Source organism: Bos mutus, chromosome 1 (assembly GCF_027580195.1).
Source record: "Bos mutus isolate GX-2022 chromosome 1, NWIPB_WYAK_1.1, whole genome shotgun sequence".
Lineage (NCBI taxonomy): Eukaryota > Metazoa > Chordata > Mammalia > Artiodactyla > Bovidae > Bos > Bos mutus.
This window is the reverse complement of record NC_091617.1, coordinates 71,057,135-71,075,273: the sequence shown is the minus strand read 5'-3', so window position 1 is coordinate 71,075,273 and position 18,139 is coordinate 71,057,135. Positions and strand designations below refer to the sequence as shown.

Here is an 18,139-nt window from a genome sequence, read left to right as displayed (position 1 = left end):
TCCACCTCAGCAGGAACCTTCCAGGAGACGGTCCATTCTACCCACCCCCCGCCACCACCCCCAATTCCCCCAGCATGGAAGGCACATTTTGATGGAGAGTCATCACATTTTGATGGCGAGTTTGACACCCTTCACCCTGGCTCTGTGGAACAGTTGCTGCTGAAGCCAGGAGAGCCAGTGGTGGTGGTAAGATGAAGGGGATTGTCAGGTTAGAGCTGGTGAGCCTTCTGCCACCAGCCCCTTTGCTCCCCCACAGGGACCTGAGGGACCGGCCATCCAGAGCCTGTGACCAGCCCTTCCTCCACCACCATAGGGAAAGGCCAAGCAAGTGGACCAACCTGCAGGCTGTGGGCATGGCCTGATCTTGAAACCACCTCTTACCTTGCATTCAGTAAAAATTTATTGAGTGCTTACTGTGTTTGGTAGTGTGCTGAGCATGTGAAAGGGTGAGAGCTGGCAGAGGAAGTTTGTAGTTGGGCAAAATGGAAGTCAGTGGCTTCACGGCAAGACCTATGAGGATTATGCCATGGACAGGGAGGTCCCTACATCTGGGGTGTACTCAGTCTGGAAGTGAGAAGGCTGCAGTTGCTCTGGGCTTAGCCTCTTACTAGTGGTGTGAGCTTGGGTTTGTACCTTCAACCATGTGGGCCTCAGGGTGCCCATCTGTGAGGCTCACAGCTCAATCCAACCACAGCGGGAGCACTTTAGCAGAAGCTGCTCTCAGGCTGAGGGTCAGAACGGCTGAGCAGAGTTAGGACACCGTGGAGGCAGGAGGGGCCATAATATCAGAGGAGTGGCAGACTGTCCAGGCTCAGAGAGGGCAGAGTCCTTGGCGGGGAGTGGATGACAAGTGTGGGAAAGGAGGCTCGCATATCCCACTCCAAAGGGAAGCAGAGGAGCAGGAAGTGGCTGACTGAGAAGGAGAGCCTGGTGGAGCAGTTCAGATCAGGATGGGGGAGGACAGTGACTGACAGGGAGACCTGGGAGAGCTTCTCCAACAACAGGGACCCAAACTAATGCTGTGGACACTGGAAAGAAGGCAGTGATTCTAGTGACCCAGCAGAGGAAGCCAACAGCAGCACGGGATTAAGGGCGAGAGCTATGTCCTCATGCAGACCTGGGTTCTACGCCATCCTATCCACTGACTAGCTGGGTGATGTTGAACAAGCTGCTTAACCTCTCTGAGCCTCAGTTGCTTCATCTGGACATGGGACAACTTAGTATCTATCAATTGGTTTTAAGGATCAGGTGAATGAGTGGATACAACATGCTTAGTTCAGGGCCCAGCAGCCATCCTTTTGCTCCTTCTTGGTAATATTAAAGCACTCATGACTCATTAGATGCGGGGGAAATGACGGGGCTGGAGGAGTCAAAGATGACAGGGAAACTTAGCGAAGGGAAACTACTAGCAAAGCAGGCTTGAGCACTTGGTGGTTAGTTAGGGTGAGTTGGGGACCTGTGGGACCTTCGGATGAAAATGACCATCAGGAGGAGGGGTGCATGGGAAGTTACTCAGAGGTGGCGATGGGGCAGTTACAGGAAAGCAGCTGTCACCCAGACCAGCAGGAAGGTTATGAGTCTATTCAGAATGTTGACCAAGGACTCCAGGGCTCTCCTGGGTGCACAGACTTGTTACTTATCGCATCATCGGAGCTGAAATCCAGGAGCACTGTGCTTCTACAGGTCAAGGGCAGTTAACCTTTTTTCATATCAGAGGCAGATGTAATTAATTTTTAGGTGGATAAAAGGGTGGTATGTATTTTATGTCATGTATACTGTCCATAGGAATAAAACACAAAGCAGCTGGAAGAAGATGAGGCTGCCTAAGCATCGTGTGTCACTGCATGACAGTTGCTCTAGGACAGGATCCTGGAGAACAGGTGGAAGAAGGGGGTCAGGGGAGATGAAGGAGGTGTGTGGGTATCAGTAGTGCTCACACCGGGGGCAGGCTGAGGCCAGAGGAGATGGCAGGGAATGAGGGTGGGAGAGATATCCCTAGCAAGGGGATGCCCTGGACACCCTGGAGCAGTGTGGGGCTGGGACCCAGACTGGCAGGAAAATGGGGAACTGGAGAGTGTAGCTTGTGTTCTCAGAAGCCTGGCCATGGAGGGAAGGAGAGCAGACAGTGGTGTGAGGGAGCAGCACGATTAAGAGAAAGTTCTTCGGGATATGAAACATGGTGTTGATATTTACATTCATTCATTCACCTGACAAACACTTATTGAGCATCTAACGTGTACACTGTTGAAGGGAGGGAAGCATGGACGGGAGAGGAGTGAAAGTTGCATAAAAAGAAGGGTGGATGGCTCATGATGTGGAATGTAGTGGAGGGTGAAGTGTCTGCCTTGACAACTGGTGAGAGGCCTCCTGCTCCTCCTGGGAAGAGGAGCGGGGCAGTGACTCCCAGGGGAAGGTCTGCAGGGGGTCGGGGGTGGAGGGGAGTGGCTGCGTCACTGTGAGGTCACTCAGGAGAGCTGAGGGGGTGGCTTTGGCTTGGTCGCCATGGCGAGTGGAGGTGAGAGCGTCATGAGCACTTTGTTAACCGGCAATTTCCTTTCTCTAATAAATGCTCTTAATTCTCCATAATTGAAGGAGAAAGCACAAGAGGTCAGTTGCCAAAGCTTTAATTTGGGTAACACGGAAGGAAAGCAGTTAGAGACCAATTACTCTGTCATTTACACAAACTCACTTCCGTGATTAACTGGGGTGAAGCAGGCCTAAATTCCCACAGGAAGGGACAGCCCCCAGGAGGCAGCTCTGCTCGAGGCTACATCTTGGGAAGAAGCACTTTCATGGCCACGGGAGACTAAACCCTGAGGGTTTCCACAAAGAAGGGGCAGGGCCTGGCTGTCCTGAGGTTCCAGCGTGTCCAGTCCTTGTACCTGAAAAAACAGAACTCAGAGGGGGCCCCGCTGCACAAGGCTGCCCCTCGCTGTCTGTCTTGCCCCTAACTGTCTCGCCCTTTGCTGTCTCGCCCCTCACTGTCTTCACCCCTCGCTGTCTCATCCTCTCGTTGTCTGTCTGGTCCCCTCGCTGTCTGTCTTGTCCCCTTGCTGTCTGTCTTGTCCCCTCGCTGTCTCTTGGCCCTCATTGTCTCATCCCAGTTCAGCTCTGCCCCGGCCTCACTGGTCCCACTGAAGCCAGGCTTGCCTCTCAGGTCCTCTGTCTCCCTACCTATGAGAGTAATTATTAGACTAAGTGGACTCAGATGATCCTTCAAGTTGGTCTTGCAGGAAACAACCCAAGTACACTTGGAGAGTTTGCTCTGACCATGTACTAAGGCCAGTGGGATCACACAAGCCTGAGGGGTCTTTGCTCCCTGCAAAGACCAGGTGTGTTCAGTGTTCATATTGATGACTGATGGCATATTGGTAGCTGACCACATGACATCTAGCCCATAGTGCGTGGTTCAGAGCGGAGAGCAAAGGATGGAGGAGTTGTTAGCACCTCAGAGTGGAGTCGGACTGGGGCCTGACCTGACTTCAAGGCTTGGCTGAGCCTCTGACTTGCTGTGTGACCTTGGATGCTATGTCCCCTCTCTGGTTCTCCAGAGAGGACTTGGCCTGGAGGACTCCCGAGGTTCCCCTGGTTTCCGGGAAGAGGGAGAAGATAAGCAAAGGCTCAGAGGCAGGAATGAATAAACAGGTGCAGGGTACAGGATGAGACTGGAGGGTAGAAGTGAGTAAGGTGAGGGGGCACTCCGGGCTGGGGTCAGCAGGGCTGGGTTGTGATGGATCAGAGTGCTGCAGGGAGAAGCGAGATGAGAACTGGAAACTGTAGACTGAAGGGAGGTCACAGCCGGCACTTTAGACCTCGCCATCTCTGGTTATTCCTGGGTGACTCTAGAACATGTCTTGAAAGCCTTGGACAAGAAGCTACCAAGTTGTGGGGAAAAGGAATGAAAGTGCCTAGGAGGATGGGCTGCAGGCTGTCGGGTGATGCCTGAGGCTGAGCCCTGTGGTGACCCAGTTCTGTCCCCTCCGGTGCAGGCTTGTGGGGCCTGGTTAACAATGCGGGCATCTCGACGTTTGGAGACGTGGAGTTCACTAGCATGGAGACCTACAAGGAGGTGGCGGAAGTGAACCTCTGGGGCACCGTTCGGGTGACGAAAGCCTTCCTCCCCCTCATCCGGAGGGCAAAAGGTAAGGTGGAAGGGGACCTTCCTCCTGTCCCCTAGACCTGCTCTGCCTTTCCATCTTCACTCAGAATGGTAACAGGTCTCAGAGCACCCAGTACCCACCACCATCACTGGCTGAGCCCATAAACCCCAGGGGTGACACAGGGCCTGTGGATGGTGGCCAGTGGGGGTGCCCTGGGCAGGGGGTGGAAAGGGATGTGTGGTTTTCAGACAGTAGAGCAGGTAAGAGGTCAGCATTCTACACCAAAGGCTAAAAGATTATAGCAGTAATCCTAGTCTGAGAACTTAATCTAGACAAATAACCACCCTTGTGCACAGAGCTTTGTGTATACATCATGTACTGACGGAGGTGTGCTTAAGTAAATGTTTGTAGATCCAGCCTATGGGTTACTATGCCATAGTTTAAAAATGAGACAATTGTGGTAGTAGTTGAAAATAATAATAATCAAGATTAGAAATTGGCAAAACAGACAAAATGCCCAAACCATGTTAGGTAGCCACATGTAAGCAAGCCACCTAAGAAGTCCTGGACTCACATTTTCTCCCTACAGTAGCAAACAGTATGGCAAAAAGGGGAAGATCCATGCCCTCCGTCCCAGTGACCCAGCAGTGACAGGAGGGACCCAGAGAGCAGCTGTGCGGTTTTTTAAGAAAACGCCAACGTTTCAGCGACTTCCAAGTTGGAGGTTTCTGGAAGGTGTCTCCCCATAGTGCCCTGGTGGGGCCGTGCCTTGACTTACTAGGGGCATACCCAGGGCAAGGGGCTCTGTGGTCTGCCTGGCCTTCTGGGGAAGGCTGGATGGGCTCCTTCTCCACCTACTGCTCCAGGGCAGGCAGAGGCTGTGGCCACTCCTAGCGCCCCAAGGCTGGGCCTGTGGGAGAGCTTCTCTAGGTCCCCTCTCCCCTAGTGCCTGAAGCTCCGCTCAGGTTATTGTCTGAGACCTGAAGGCACGTTTGGAACCCTGCCTCTGCCTGCTTGGCAACAGAGCCAGGCCAGGTAATAACAGTTTGGAGTTACTGGCAATAGGAGAACGTGGCAGGCAAGACAGAGCGGTTGCCCTTTATGTTGTGCCCTCCTGTTCTGCAAACCTACTTCTCTTTTCTCCTTCCCTATCCTGCTTGGACCCACCTGGCTACACAGGAAATACCAAGGATGCTGATGCTGATGCTGACCTGAGCTGGCCTCCACTATAAATGAGAAACCCGCCTGACCCTGGGTGGTTCAGAAGGCTGAGCCCCAGCCACGCAGGCTGCAAAAGAGGTCTCAGGCCAAGAGGCCGGGTTGTAATCAGGCCTCCTGAAACACGCCAGGCCCAGGCCCCCTGCAGGCAGGGCCCCGTGAGCAGGTGTTTGCTGTCTTCCTCCACAGGCCGCGTTGTTAACATCAGCAGCATGATGGGCCGCATGGCCAACGTGGCCCGCTCCCCGTACTGCATCACCAAGTTCGGGGTGGAGGCTTTCTCTGACTGCCTGCGCTACGAGATGCACCCGCTGGGAGTGAAGGTCAGCGTGGTGGAACCCGGCAACTTCATCGCCGCCACCAGCCTCTACGGCGGTACTGAGCGCATCCAGGCCATCGCCAACAAGATGTGGGAGGAGCTGCCTGAGGTGGTGCGCCAGGACTACGGCAGGAAGTACTTCGATGAGAAGGTCGCCAGGATGGAGAGCTACTGCACCAGCGGCTCCACGGACACCTCTCCTGTCATCAAGGCTGTGACACACGCCCTGACTGCCGCCACTCCCTACACTCGCTACCATCCCATGGACTACTACTGGTGGCTGCGGATGCAGATCATGACCCACTTCCCCGGAGCCATCTCCGACAGGATCTATATTCACTGACAAGTTTCGCCCTGGCCTCTGCTGGGGAGCCCTGGGTGTGGAGGGAGGGCCGGGGAGAGGCTTGAGCCATCACTTCTTGATGTCTCACTGGTGGATTAGGCCCATCCCAGGAGGACCCACCACCAGTCTGAGCATTAACTAGAGCAGGTAGCCCAGCCCAATTTGCATACCCAGTGAATGGCTCAGGCCTTCTCAGTTGGGGTGCAGAGTAGTGGGCAGGGCCCCCAAACCTCAGGGCAAACATGGTGCATCTGTCTTTCTGGAGTTGATTTTATACAAAGATTTTAGGTAGATATCTTTATGTTAACAACAGATTTATTATAAAATAGAATACAAATCCTTTATATTTTAAAGCCAAACACCAATTGAAAAAATATATCTCATTTGAGCCTTAAACCAGCCTCATAAGTTAAAAGGATGGGTTTTCTTTTGTACATGAAGCATTTTTGGCCCAAAGAGGATATGTGAATTGCCTTTTATTGCTTATAAGTCAATTTTGCTTATATTGATTTCTATAAAATACAAAGGTCCAAGGTGTGTGTTCCTGCCACTGCTGTAGAAACGTTTCACGGTTTATGTTCCGGGTGGCTCTTCACATTTTATGTTCCGGGGCAGCTCTTCACGTTTTATGTTCCGGGGCGGCTCTTCACGTTTTATGTTCCGGGGCGGCTCTTCACGTTTTATATTCCGGGGTGGCTCTGGGGCCAGTCACTGGAAGATCCGGGATGAGCTCTGCACCCTCCTTGCCTGACCCGTGCACACCACGTGCCCACCGTGCACCTCTCTGCATGTCCTTGGTGTTGCTATGTGCAGCCTGCAGCCAGCGATTCAGAGCTGAGTGAAAGGGGTGGCAACATTCTGGAGATTTACATTTGAGATTTCTCCAACCTGTTTTAGGACAAACGTGTGGAGGTGCTCAATGGCTAAGAGGTGGTTTGTTTCTAGTTTGGATCTGCTTGGTTCTGCCCAGGGCGGGATGCATGTTGATGGGGCATCTTTGGCAGGAGCTGTGACAGATAGGATGGGCACTGTGGCATCTTCTCCCCTGGGTGGGTCCAGGTTCCCTGTCTGTCTCATGTGGTGCTTGCACACACACCTGTTCTATGGCACTCCAGCGTGGCCTTCAATGACAGCTCACCTTCCAGCTGTGGCCTTATGTTTAATTAAGCCAGGTCACTAACAAGTAGAGTTTGTGTTATCACTTCTTGGGTTTGGCTTTGAAGGCTAAACTCATAGTATCCCTGAAATTGTCCAGAACCTGCATGTTTGGACCAGAACCAGGCACCACCCTTCTCTAGGTAGCTGCAGACCTTGAGACAGGGCCCTGAGTTCCAGCCCTGCAAATCAAACCAGCCCTTTTGCCTCGCCCTGAAAGGGCCAGGCCTGCCGCTAGAGGGCGCCCTGCCTCCTTCACAGCCGGAGTGGCCTCAGCTCCCGATTTGGGAGTTTCCACCGAAGCCTGAGGTCTCAAAGGGCTGGTGCTTCCCACCTTGGAAGCACTCTAGGCACAAAGATACAAAGCCCCTTTAGAAACAGTGTTCCTGCTCTTCTAGTAGTTTCCTGGATTAAACATGGAATCTGGTTCCATAAGAAGGCAGAACCTGGGCAGCTGGAACCTGCCACAGGGCTCAGGCAAAGCCAAAGAAGAGGGGGTCTCACAGCCTTTGAATTCAGCTTACCTGTTAGGGATTCGTCCCCTCTGTGGTCAGTCAGGGATGCCCTGCCCAGCTCACTGTGTGCAGAGTGAGGCCCAGAGGGCCTGTGTGGGTGACAGGTGGGCAGGGAGGCTGAAACCCTCCAGAAACACTGGGAGGGACACTTGATGGCCATTGCCTTTCCACAACAAGAAAAGCTTTTTGAATCACAGAACTTGCTTTTCAGAATCTCATTTTTTATATCTTGGGAGATTTTTGTCCATGCCTAATTTTATTTTATTTTTTTTTATGCCTAATTTTATTAAGGAAAAATGTATGCAAAAGTTGTTCATGTGCATGGATGCCTGGGAACTGGCAGGAAAGGGAGATGGTCACATTCTGTGGGTCAGGATCAGCAGTAAACCGGACACTGGAGAAGCCACGTCTGCGTCTGGGACCTCCAGGAATAAGTCAGAACTGCTAGGCTGCCCTGCAGGCCACCCTGATTTTTAATTTTTATCCCAGTGATTGAAAAACCCAGAACAACTTCCCTCCAGATGACCTCAAAGCTAATTAAAACCTGATGTGAAGAACTGACTCATTGGAAAAGACCCTGATGCTGGGAAAGATTGAAGGCAGGAGAAGGGGACGACAGAGGATGAGATGATTGGATGGCATCACTGACTCGATAGACATGAGTTTGAGTAAGCTCCGGGAGTTTGTGATGTACAGGGAAGCCTGGCGTGCTTTAGTCCGTGGGGTCGCACAGAGTCAGACATGACTGAGCGACTGAACTGAATTAAAACCTCACAATTACCATTCACCTTCTGGTGGCTGAGTGCCTCCTTGGGGGCAGGTCTAGTTTTGATCCTTTACAAGAGACAACTGAAGTGGGCAGAATAGAGGTCTGTTCCCCTTTTACAAATGACATTAGAGACCCAGAGAAGAGAAGTGACTCGCACAGCATCACAGTGGGTCTGAGCAGATCCAGGGCCAGCACAGAAGTCTCCTGAGCAGTGCTGTTCATCATCACCTCACCCTGTGACCCCAGGGACCTGGGAACTAGGTGGGCAGGTCAGGGGCACCTGGTACCCAGACCCCTACTGCCTGTCAGCAGATCTGCCCCTTCTTGTGGGGGTGGGAGTGTGGGGCTGCCACCTACTCCCACTGTCCGGGGCTGCTTAGGACTAATGACATCTGCTGATGCTGCCTTGGATAGGAGCATTGTCTCTGGCACCGTCTTCTTGGAAGGGTTTGCTCAGTCGGTGAGGCCTGAGGACGTGTCTCCAGTTGTGTGTTCAGGCCCAAAGCTCTGGGCCTGGTCCTCTTGGAGTATAGTCCCATCTCCCAAGCAGCAGGTACCCACACAGGGCCCTGGGCCAGGAACCAGGCATTCTTGTCTCATGGGATCTTCTCAGGGGGTGTGAGGTGAGGGGGAGGGGATGAGTCCTGCACCCCAATCCCATGGTGTAACCTTGAGCCAGCAGTAGCTCTGGATCCCAGGCCTTACTGAGGCCTGAGGCAAGAGGAGGGGAAGCTGCAGACAAAGCCTGGCCTTGGGGAGCAGGGTGCTGGCTGGGCTTGGCCTGCACCCAGGGTTTGGTGCAATAGTACCTCTGTCTGTGGGGACAGGGTCCTGTGCCTTCAACTGCCCCTCCCTTGATGGCTGAAGGCTGGGTGAGGGCTTTCTGCAAGATGCTCCTGACAGCGCCTTGTTATGGAACACGGGCTGTGCTTAACATTCCACCCAGGGCCAAGGGCTGTGCAAGCAGGTGACAGACCAGCCTGGCCCTGCCTGCCATGAGCTGCTCAGAGTGCCCCTGCTGCCCAGGGCAGGGGGCCTGCTCACTTTGCTCACTTCCTGTATTTCAAGTGGGGCCTGGCTCTGCAAACTTGTACGGAGCTCTTCTGTTGCAGGTGTGGATGCGAGCAAGCAGAGGCTCCCTCAGCTTGGGTAGAGCCAGGCCTGGGCTGTCAGAGCACAAGCCGGCCCATCTGTGTGGTGCTGGGCCCGTGCACAGTCAGCTCAGCCCCTCCCCTCCTCCAATTCTCTCAGCAGCACTGGGAGGTAGCCAGGGTGGGGTTATTATCTCATTTTACACATGAGGAAACAGACTACCCCAAGTCTCTCACCAAGGGAGGGATAGAACCAGGCGGCCAAGTCAGATCTAACCTCCAGCCCGGAGTTAGTGATGCATGGAAAGCAGGGCAGATGGCACCCAGATCTAAAATAAGGAGGGGGAAAAAATACCTCAATTACGTAACAGTGAGAAAGACCCATAGGCATGCGCACGGTACAACCACACGTGCTGCCCCGTGAGCCATCTCCTCCTTCCTCCCCCATCTTCTTCCCTCTCCCAGGCGCCGGGCACTGCTCCCTGGAAGGGGTTTTGCTGGAGGAGCCCTCAGTGGCCCTCCGAGGGAATCTGCCTGGCCTGGCTCACAGTGCCCCGTCCTGGGCCTCTCTGAGGGTGTGCTCCAAGAAAACCAACACCTAACCTTGAACAGAGACACATTTAGGAGCTGCCCTCAGAGGGCATGAGGTTGTGTGAGCACAAGGCTTGAGAACCCTCAGATATGGATCTGCGTCAGGGATGGTTGTGGGACTCTGGGCTCAGTTGTAGACCAAGCAAACCCGGAGCATCTAGGCCCATCTTGATGTGTGTGGGGACTGAGGAAGGTGGTTTGTGACATTTGTGGCTTCAGAAGTCTAGGGTGAGCACCTACTAGGCTGGGCCCATAGCCTGGGCTTAGGAATGGGAAGGCTGCCAGGACCGTTGGAACCTCAGAGAAGGAAAAGAGACTCAGCCATCATCCTGCATGACTCCCAGCCTCCAGGCAGCTGGCCAGGCTTTGAAGCCCTTCAGTGACAAATTTCTCCTTACTTCCTAAGACAGCATTTCATTGGTTAGGGAAAATTTACCTGAAGACCAAGCTGAAACCTACCACCTGTGACATAAGTCCTTTGACACTTGGCCATGACCCAGAACGGCACAAAACACTGGGTTGGAAATGGCCAAGTCAGGTTCAAGAGCCAAGGTCCCTCACTTGACAAGTTTTCCATACTCTTCACTGTTTGAGCAGAAGGTTCCAGCTGTGGTTATTCCATCTCTCATTCTTGATGACACACAGCAGGCTGAATGGTCACCTAAGTCCCCTCAAGCAGCAAGAAATCTGAGGCAGGTTTTAATACATCTGTTGAGATGCTGACAATTTCTTACACACACGTGCCGCCTCACAACTCATCTCTCCTCTGATCCTCATAAATGGCTTAGGAGTTAGGCAAGGCTATTGTTCCCACTTTACAGATAAGGAAACTGAGCTCAGAGAGGTGGAATGTTTTGCTTAAAATCACAAAGCCAGGAAGTGGGAGAGCCAAGGCAGAAATCCAGGCCTGGCTTCCATCCCTTGGACCCCTTCCTTTATGCCCAGGCTGCCTCAGCTTCTCTATCAAGGCCCTGGAGCTGGGCTGGACCACTCACACAAAGGGGTCATATAACCTGTGAAGGAACGATGGGTGGGGAGCATTAAACTCAACTCTCTCCCAGCCCAGTTTTGAAGATAGCAGTAGGGGGAGGGAGGCCGAGTATTCCCCAAGTGTCACTGCTAGTGTGTCCATTGAGTCTGGATCTGCCCCTGGTCTGGACTCTCGGAGAGGGCCTGAGGTATTCCCAGGGCTATGGCTGGGGACCCCCGGACTCAGCACCGATGACATGCATGAGAGCAGAGAGGATGTGAATGGGGACTGACCTCTGGGGATGCTGGAGACCAGAAACTCCTTGTACTGTTCTCTCAGTGAGACTTAATTACTCTATAAAATGTGAGGCTGCTCCCACTTATCAAATTATAGATGAGCTTAATTACAGTTCACTGAGTAACCACACTGGGTGCCTTCAGAAATAGCAGTGGGCTGATTGCCCTTCTCAGCCTCAGCTGTGGTCACCTGGGTTTCAGGAGGAAGTGCCCACTGTTTCCAGATCTCAGTTCAGCTCTGCTATCAGCTTTCAGAAGGAACTGTATGCCAGGACAGGTCAGGCATGCTCCTGTCCTGACCACCACCTGGCTGGGCCTGCTTGTGCTCTGCTGGGCCAGCTCTGTTCGACTGCTGAGTTGTTTATTCTGCCAGGGCCCCTCTCTCTCCTACTTATATTGTTTTCTGACTAAATATTTTGGCTCCTAATATCTGACCCAAAGTGTGCAAAGTAGTGCAGGACAGGCCTTAAGAGACAAGGAAAGAACATGGTACTGGATGAGAAAACACATGTTATGGAGACTCAAGGGCACATTCAAGGAAACAAGTAAATAGCAGCAGGCCCCTAGGGATTGGTGAAAGGTCTGTGACATTATGAAGGCACCATAAACTTCCCTGAGGGCTGGCAGGACTGACGGACTTGTTGCAGTGGAAGAAACCAGTGGAAGGCATGATGTGATTTCAGGGCCTTTGATGGGAATGGATTGAAGGTGGGAGGAGAAGGGGACAACAGAGGATGAGATTGTTGGATGGCATCACCAACTCAATGGACATGAGTTTGGGTAAACTCCGGGATTTGGTGATGGACAGGGAGGCCTGACGTGTGCAGTCCGTGGGGTCGGACACAACTGAGCAGCGGAACTGAACTGATGGGAATAGAGGAGCAAGCTGAGGATAAGACGCTTGCCCTTCGAGTTCCCACCTTCAGAGGTGCCCCTGGGACTTGTGTGCTTAATAGCATCTGCTCCCTCTCTGCCACCTGTATTATTTGCGTCTTGTGTCAGGTGCTGTGCTGGGCACAGGGCATCCAGGGGCAGGCAACTCATTGCTCTCCTAGGAAACTTCACTGACAGATACCATGATCTGGGCAGGAACTAAATGCTGTATTCTATCAGCAGCGAATGACCGTATTGGTCATTTTCAGTCTACACACAACCTACACTGCCTTCTTCCCTTTACAGCCTCAGCACCCAGGTGACAGCAGATGTGAGGGGGCAGGAATGGGCAGGGGTCTTTTTCTACTTGTGGAGTCACCTGACTTTCTCAGAGGAAAAATAAAAAGTGAGTGTCCCTGGAAGAACACTGCTGGGCCTTGTCCAGATGCCAACAACAGGAAGTGGCCAAGACAACAGTACTATGACCGCTGATCTGGAGGCTGAAGGCAGAAGCAGACCAGATGCTCAGGCTGAGGGCAGACAAGGAGGGGTGGATGCCGCCTCAAGGAACGTGCTGAATTGGAGTTTTTCGTTTTGGGGGTCGACTTTGTGTGAGGTTAAGCGTACAACAAAAAAATGCAGCAGAATGCTTAAAGATACTCTCAAAGAAGCTCTTGTTTTCGTGAAGCAGAGAAAGAAGGGGCAAATCTGGGGTCCCCGAGTGGCCAGCCTTTGGGGAAGAGAGCCTTTCGGTGATGCCCTATTAGAGATGCAAAGACCTCAGAGAACCTGCAGCCAGACTGAAGAGCGGAAAGAAACAGTCTTTACTGAAAATATTCTGGGCAAGGTTAGGTAGAAAGTACAGAAGCTCTGGAGTCAGACAGACCTGACTTTGAATCTTGTTCTGGATCCTTCTGATAACACAATGATGTCAAGTAATCCAGTCTCTGCAAGCCTCAGTTTCTGTATGTCTAAAATGGGGGTAGCAATGAGTCCCTTGCAGGGTTGTTAGGTGTGTAAGGTCCCTAGCATCTAGCACAGGGAAGGGACTCAGGAGGCTCCTGGCCAGTATAGGCCAGGCCTAAGTGACTCTCTCCCATCCCCAGCCTACGCCACCTCAACCTTTCAGAGAAATACACAGATCTTACTCCAAGGGTGTTCCAGAGGCAGAGACGGAAGTCAGAAAACACTCATAGTTGAACCCTAGCAGCCAGAGCCCACCTCACCACTCACCCTGCTCCTTCCAGGGACCTGGGACAGAGGAGGTAATTTCCTCCTCCAGGTGCTCCTTTCTGATTACTAAATGCAGAACAAACTCTACAGCCCTACATCACCTCCTCGCCAGAAATCCCTGAAGAGGATGTCAGGTGGGTTAAGGAATTATTGGCCAGAAGGACTTCAGCCCTCAAAGCCTGGATAACAAGTGCATCCCTGGCAAAGAAGGAGGTATTTTCTCCAGCAAAAACCTTTGAAACTGTCCGGGGAGATCAGTCCACTCATTTGGCTTTGGGGAGGATGGACTGGTTCCTCCCACCCTCCTCACCCCACTACCTTGGGCTGTCTGCATTGGGAGTGCATCAGCACTCCTCCCCAACCCCAGGCTGTCTGTGTTTGGGTTCTGCATTGGAAGTGCAGCATCTTAGCCACCGGACCACCAAGGAAGTCTTCTGATGGCTTGTTTTAGAAGCACCAGGGTAGAGAGATGCTGGTGAACTCTCCTCCCTTTTCAGAGACCTTTGTGGGGTGAGGGAAGGAGAAGGAAAGGTATTCCCTGAGCCCTGGCAGAGGCCAGGTGGCCAGCTGGAGTGTTCCTGCTAGGAAGAGAAGGGTGGAAGGCCCAGTGCAGATCTGTCTGTCCAGTTAGGCATCTAGATTGTGGTACTAGTTGGGGGCCCAGCCTCCCCACAATTTTCAGGTGTGTATCCCACCAGGGAAGAGTTCATTGCTGCTGCTGCTGCTAAGTCGCTTCAGTCGTGTCCGACTCTGTGCGACCCCATAGACAGCAACCCACCAGACTCCTCTGTCCCTGGGATTCTCCAGGCAAGAATACTGGAGTGGGTTGCCACTTCCTTCTCCAATGCATGAAAGTGAAAAGGGAAAGTGAAGTCGCTCAGTCGTGCCCGACTCTTAGCGACCCCATGGACTGGAGCCTACCAGGCTCCTCCGTCCATGGGATTTTCCAGGCAAGAGTACTGGAATGGGGTGCCATTAGGCCATGCCAAACCCACCTTCTGTGTCACTCTGCCCCCTCGGAACCCCTGTGTCGTTCAGTGTCCTCTCTTTGGCCAGGAGGGGGCATCAGCTGCCTCTCCAGTTTTCTTCCTGCCTTTAGAGTTGAGGCCTGGGAAGGCCCAAGAGGTAGTTGAACAGGATAGGACTTTCTCTGACCCACAGCAGGAGGCCTGAGTTCCACATTCTCATTGCGGATTGAGCCACCAGGGAAAGCTGAGAAGAAGCAACATGTTCCCATTCCTGTTTTTTAGTGCTCTGAGACCTGAGTTCAAGCTGCCTATCTCCTGCACAAGCCAGAGGCCTGGGGCAGAGCCTGCTACAGGTTTCTGATATATAGTATACATTCTCCCTTTCTATAGCACTGTACCCATTCTCCCTTTCTATAGCACTGTGTTTAGCTGGACACATGGCTGCCCATAATATAGACTACATGTCCCAACTTCCTTTGCATCTATAGGTGATCATGTGACTATGTTCTAGCCAATGGCATTTGAGCAGACATAGTAGTACAACAGCTCTCAGGAATCTTTTTTATGCGAGAGCCTACAAGCACCCTTTGGCTCCTTCGTTCTGTCTTTCTGCTGCCTGGAACTTGGATACTGCCATCTTAGACCATGGGGTCAAGGCCATGTATGGCATTATAACATAATGTCTGAATCCCAGATACAAGGGAACTGTTACTTTCCACACTTCTTCAGCTACTCAAATTTTATGTGAGAAGAAATAAACTTCTGTCTTTTCTACATTACTACTAAATTATGTAGTTTGGGATTATTTCTTTGGAGGCAAACCAAATTCTGACTAATGTAGGCCATAGCTAGACAGAAGATGAGGAAGTCAGCGTGCACATATGGGGGCAGGCAGACATATTTGATAATAGTCATGAGCATTTATTGAGCACTTCCTAGTGCCAAACCCTGGGTTAAGCACTTTATATGCCTTATCCCATTTGATCCTCCCGATGATACTATGAGGCAAGATTTATAATCCCAATTTTATAGATGATTAAACTGAGGCTTAGGTTTAAATCCTTGCCCAGTCAGTCAGAAAGTGACAGGATTCAGAACCAGATTCTCTTTAACTGCTGGGCACAAGCCCCGACTGTTCCTCAGGTTTTAAGCATGGTCCCTCTCAAGCTGGGCTCAGCTTAGATTGAGAGGAGAGACTCATGAATCTGTGACTGAATTAAAATTGACCATAAATCAGGCTGAGACCCTGAGCAACCCAAACTCTAGACTATATTCTCCAAACAAAAGTCGGACTTTAAATTTTTTTGAGGTCTAGTTCCTCCACCTAATGTGGGTGTCCCCTCAAGAGCACCCCCAATGTGATCATCTGCTATAGTCTGAATGTTTGTGTGCCACCAAATTTATATGCTGACATCCTGACCCTGAAGATGATGGTATGTTGGGCAGTGGGGTCTTTGGGAGTTGCTTAAGTCATGAGGGTGGAGTCCTCAGGAATGGTGTCCTCAGCTGGTGAACCAGCTATGAACCAGGGAGAGCGCCCTCCCTTGCTTGACCTTGCTGGCACCTTGATCTTGGACTTCTCAGCCTCCAGAACTATAAGAAATAAATTTCTGTTGTTTATAAGCCACCCGTCTGTGGTATCTTGCTATATTAGCCAGAGACAAGACATCTCCTATTCAGTGGCTGAGCTCAGGAGGCTCCAGACACCTCTTCTTCCACCTCCTCCTCTCCCCACCTTTCTCTTTTCTTCCTCCTCTCATCTCCCTCCTTTTCTCTGCACTCCCTGTCCTCCTTTACTTCCGGAGGATCATGGAGATTATGCCTGCTGCTGCTGCTGTGTCGCTTCAGTGGTATACAACTCTGTGCGACCCCATAGACAGCAGCCCACCAGGCTCCTCTGTCCCTGGGATTCTCCAGGCAAGAACACTGGAGTGGGTTGCCATTTCCTTCTCCAATGCATGCATGCATGCTAAGTCGCTTCAGTCGTGTCCGACTCTGTGCGACCCTATGGACAGCAGCCCACCAGGCTCCTCTGTCCACAGGATTCTCTAGGCTGGAGTGGGTTGCCATTTTCTTCTCCAGGAGATTGTGCCAGAGGCCGCTTATACAGTGTGGCCTCCCCAAATGGACTTTTGTTTACTTTCAAAGATTTCCATGGAGCATCAATCTCAAAAGGTCTAAAACATCAAGAACTCCATCTAGACAGGAAAGCTTAGTACTGCTTCCCGCTTTACTACCAAGTTCCTTTGTCACCTGGTCAAGTCCCTTCTCTGTTCTGAGCCTCATTTAAAAAACAATAGTAAGGATAGTAATAATATTAATAGCAACCCCTAAAATACTGTGACCCAGGCAGGACAGGTTATAAGCTGCACTACATGCATTAATTCGCTTAATCCTTACAACAACCTTTTTAAGGAGGAAGGAAAGTTATGACCAATCTAGACAGCATATTAAAAAGCAGAGACATTACTTTGCCAACAAAGGTCCGTCTAGTCAAGGCTATGGTTTTTCCCGTGGTCATGTATGGATATGAGAGTTGGACTGTGAAGAAAGCTGAGCGCCGAAGAATTGATGCTTTTGAACTGTGGTGTTGGAGAAGACTCTCGAGAGTCCCTTGGACTGCAAGGAGTTCCAACCAGTCCATTCTGAAGAGATCAGCCCTGGGATTTCTTTGGAAGGACTGATGCTGAAGCTGAAACTCCAATACTTTGCCCACTTCATGCGAAGAGTTGACTCATTGGAAAAGACCCTGATGCTGGGAGGGATTGGGGGCAGGAGGAGAAGGGGACGACAGAGGATGAGATGGCTGGATGGCATCACCGACTCGATGGACATGAATTTGAGTGAAGTCCGGGAGTTGGTGATGGAGAGGGAGGCCTGGCGTGCTGCAGTTCATGGGGTCGCAAAGAGTCGGACACGACTGAGAGACTGAACTGACTGACTGACTATTCTTACTCCTGTTTTACATGTGAACAACCTGAGACTCGGGTTTTTAAGTTGCCCAAAATCACGCACAACAAAATAAAAATAAGAGAACAACAGATTTGAAAGAGGGCCTTGAACTTGTGCTTAGTTACACTCTCTCCAAATGGTGTCTCCTGCAGTTTTAATGCAGCAAAAATGAAAGAGGGAGGGGGTGGGGTACCCTCTAATGTCTCACCCCTACCACCTCCCGTGCACTACCCTGGGGTCCTCACTTTCCACCTAGAATAGTGTGCAAACCATACAACTCCAGAGCTCTAGTCTCTAAGGGTCCCTCTCCTTGGAACATTCTGAGTTTCCCTTGACCAGGAGTCACTGGGATTGGGAAGGCAGGGTGCCCTGCTGTCTGCCAGCTGACACTGGGATTAAGGGCTGTGATTAACCCCCCAGAAGAGCCTGTTTTTCCAGGTGAGCAAAATCTCCTCCTAGGAAAGATGGGCCTCCTGCTTAACCTCAGGTCCTTTCAGAAAGCATCTCCGCTTTAAACTAGGGGCGAGACACCCACCCCTAGAACAGAGGAAGGGAGGTAGCCAGGTTCTGCGGGCAGGCCCGGAGCAGCGGCGGTCTGCTGTCTGTGCGGGCGGGGATGTGCGTCCGCCCAGCAGCTCCCAGCCAAGCGGGCACTCGGACTCGCCCGGAGCAGGAGGCGGGGCGTCCGGGTGGCCTCGCCGCGCTGGCCCCGGTGGCCTCCTTGGCTCCCTGCGGCTCCTCCTGTC

General features: G+C 52.0%; 1 protein-coding gene across 2 annotated transcripts in view; it reads left to right on the top strand.

Annotated features, from left to right (window-relative positions):
- Positions 1–6,542, top strand: part of BDH1 (3-hydroxybutyrate dehydrogenase 1) — a 36,245-nt gene extending 29,703 nt beyond the window's left edge. For both annotated transcript variants that reach the window (XM_070371334.1, XM_005897835.3), the window contains exons 6-7: positions 3,990–4,142; positions 5,508–6,542. In XM_070371334.1, coding sequence (XP_070227435.1) covers positions 3,990–4,142; positions 5,508–5,980 — 626 coding nt within the window. In that variant the 3' untranslated portion in view covers positions 5,981–6,542. The remainder of the gene's footprint in view (positions 1–3,989; positions 4,143–5,507) is intronic.
- The last annotated feature ends 11,597 nt before the right edge of the window (positions 6,543–18,139 follow it).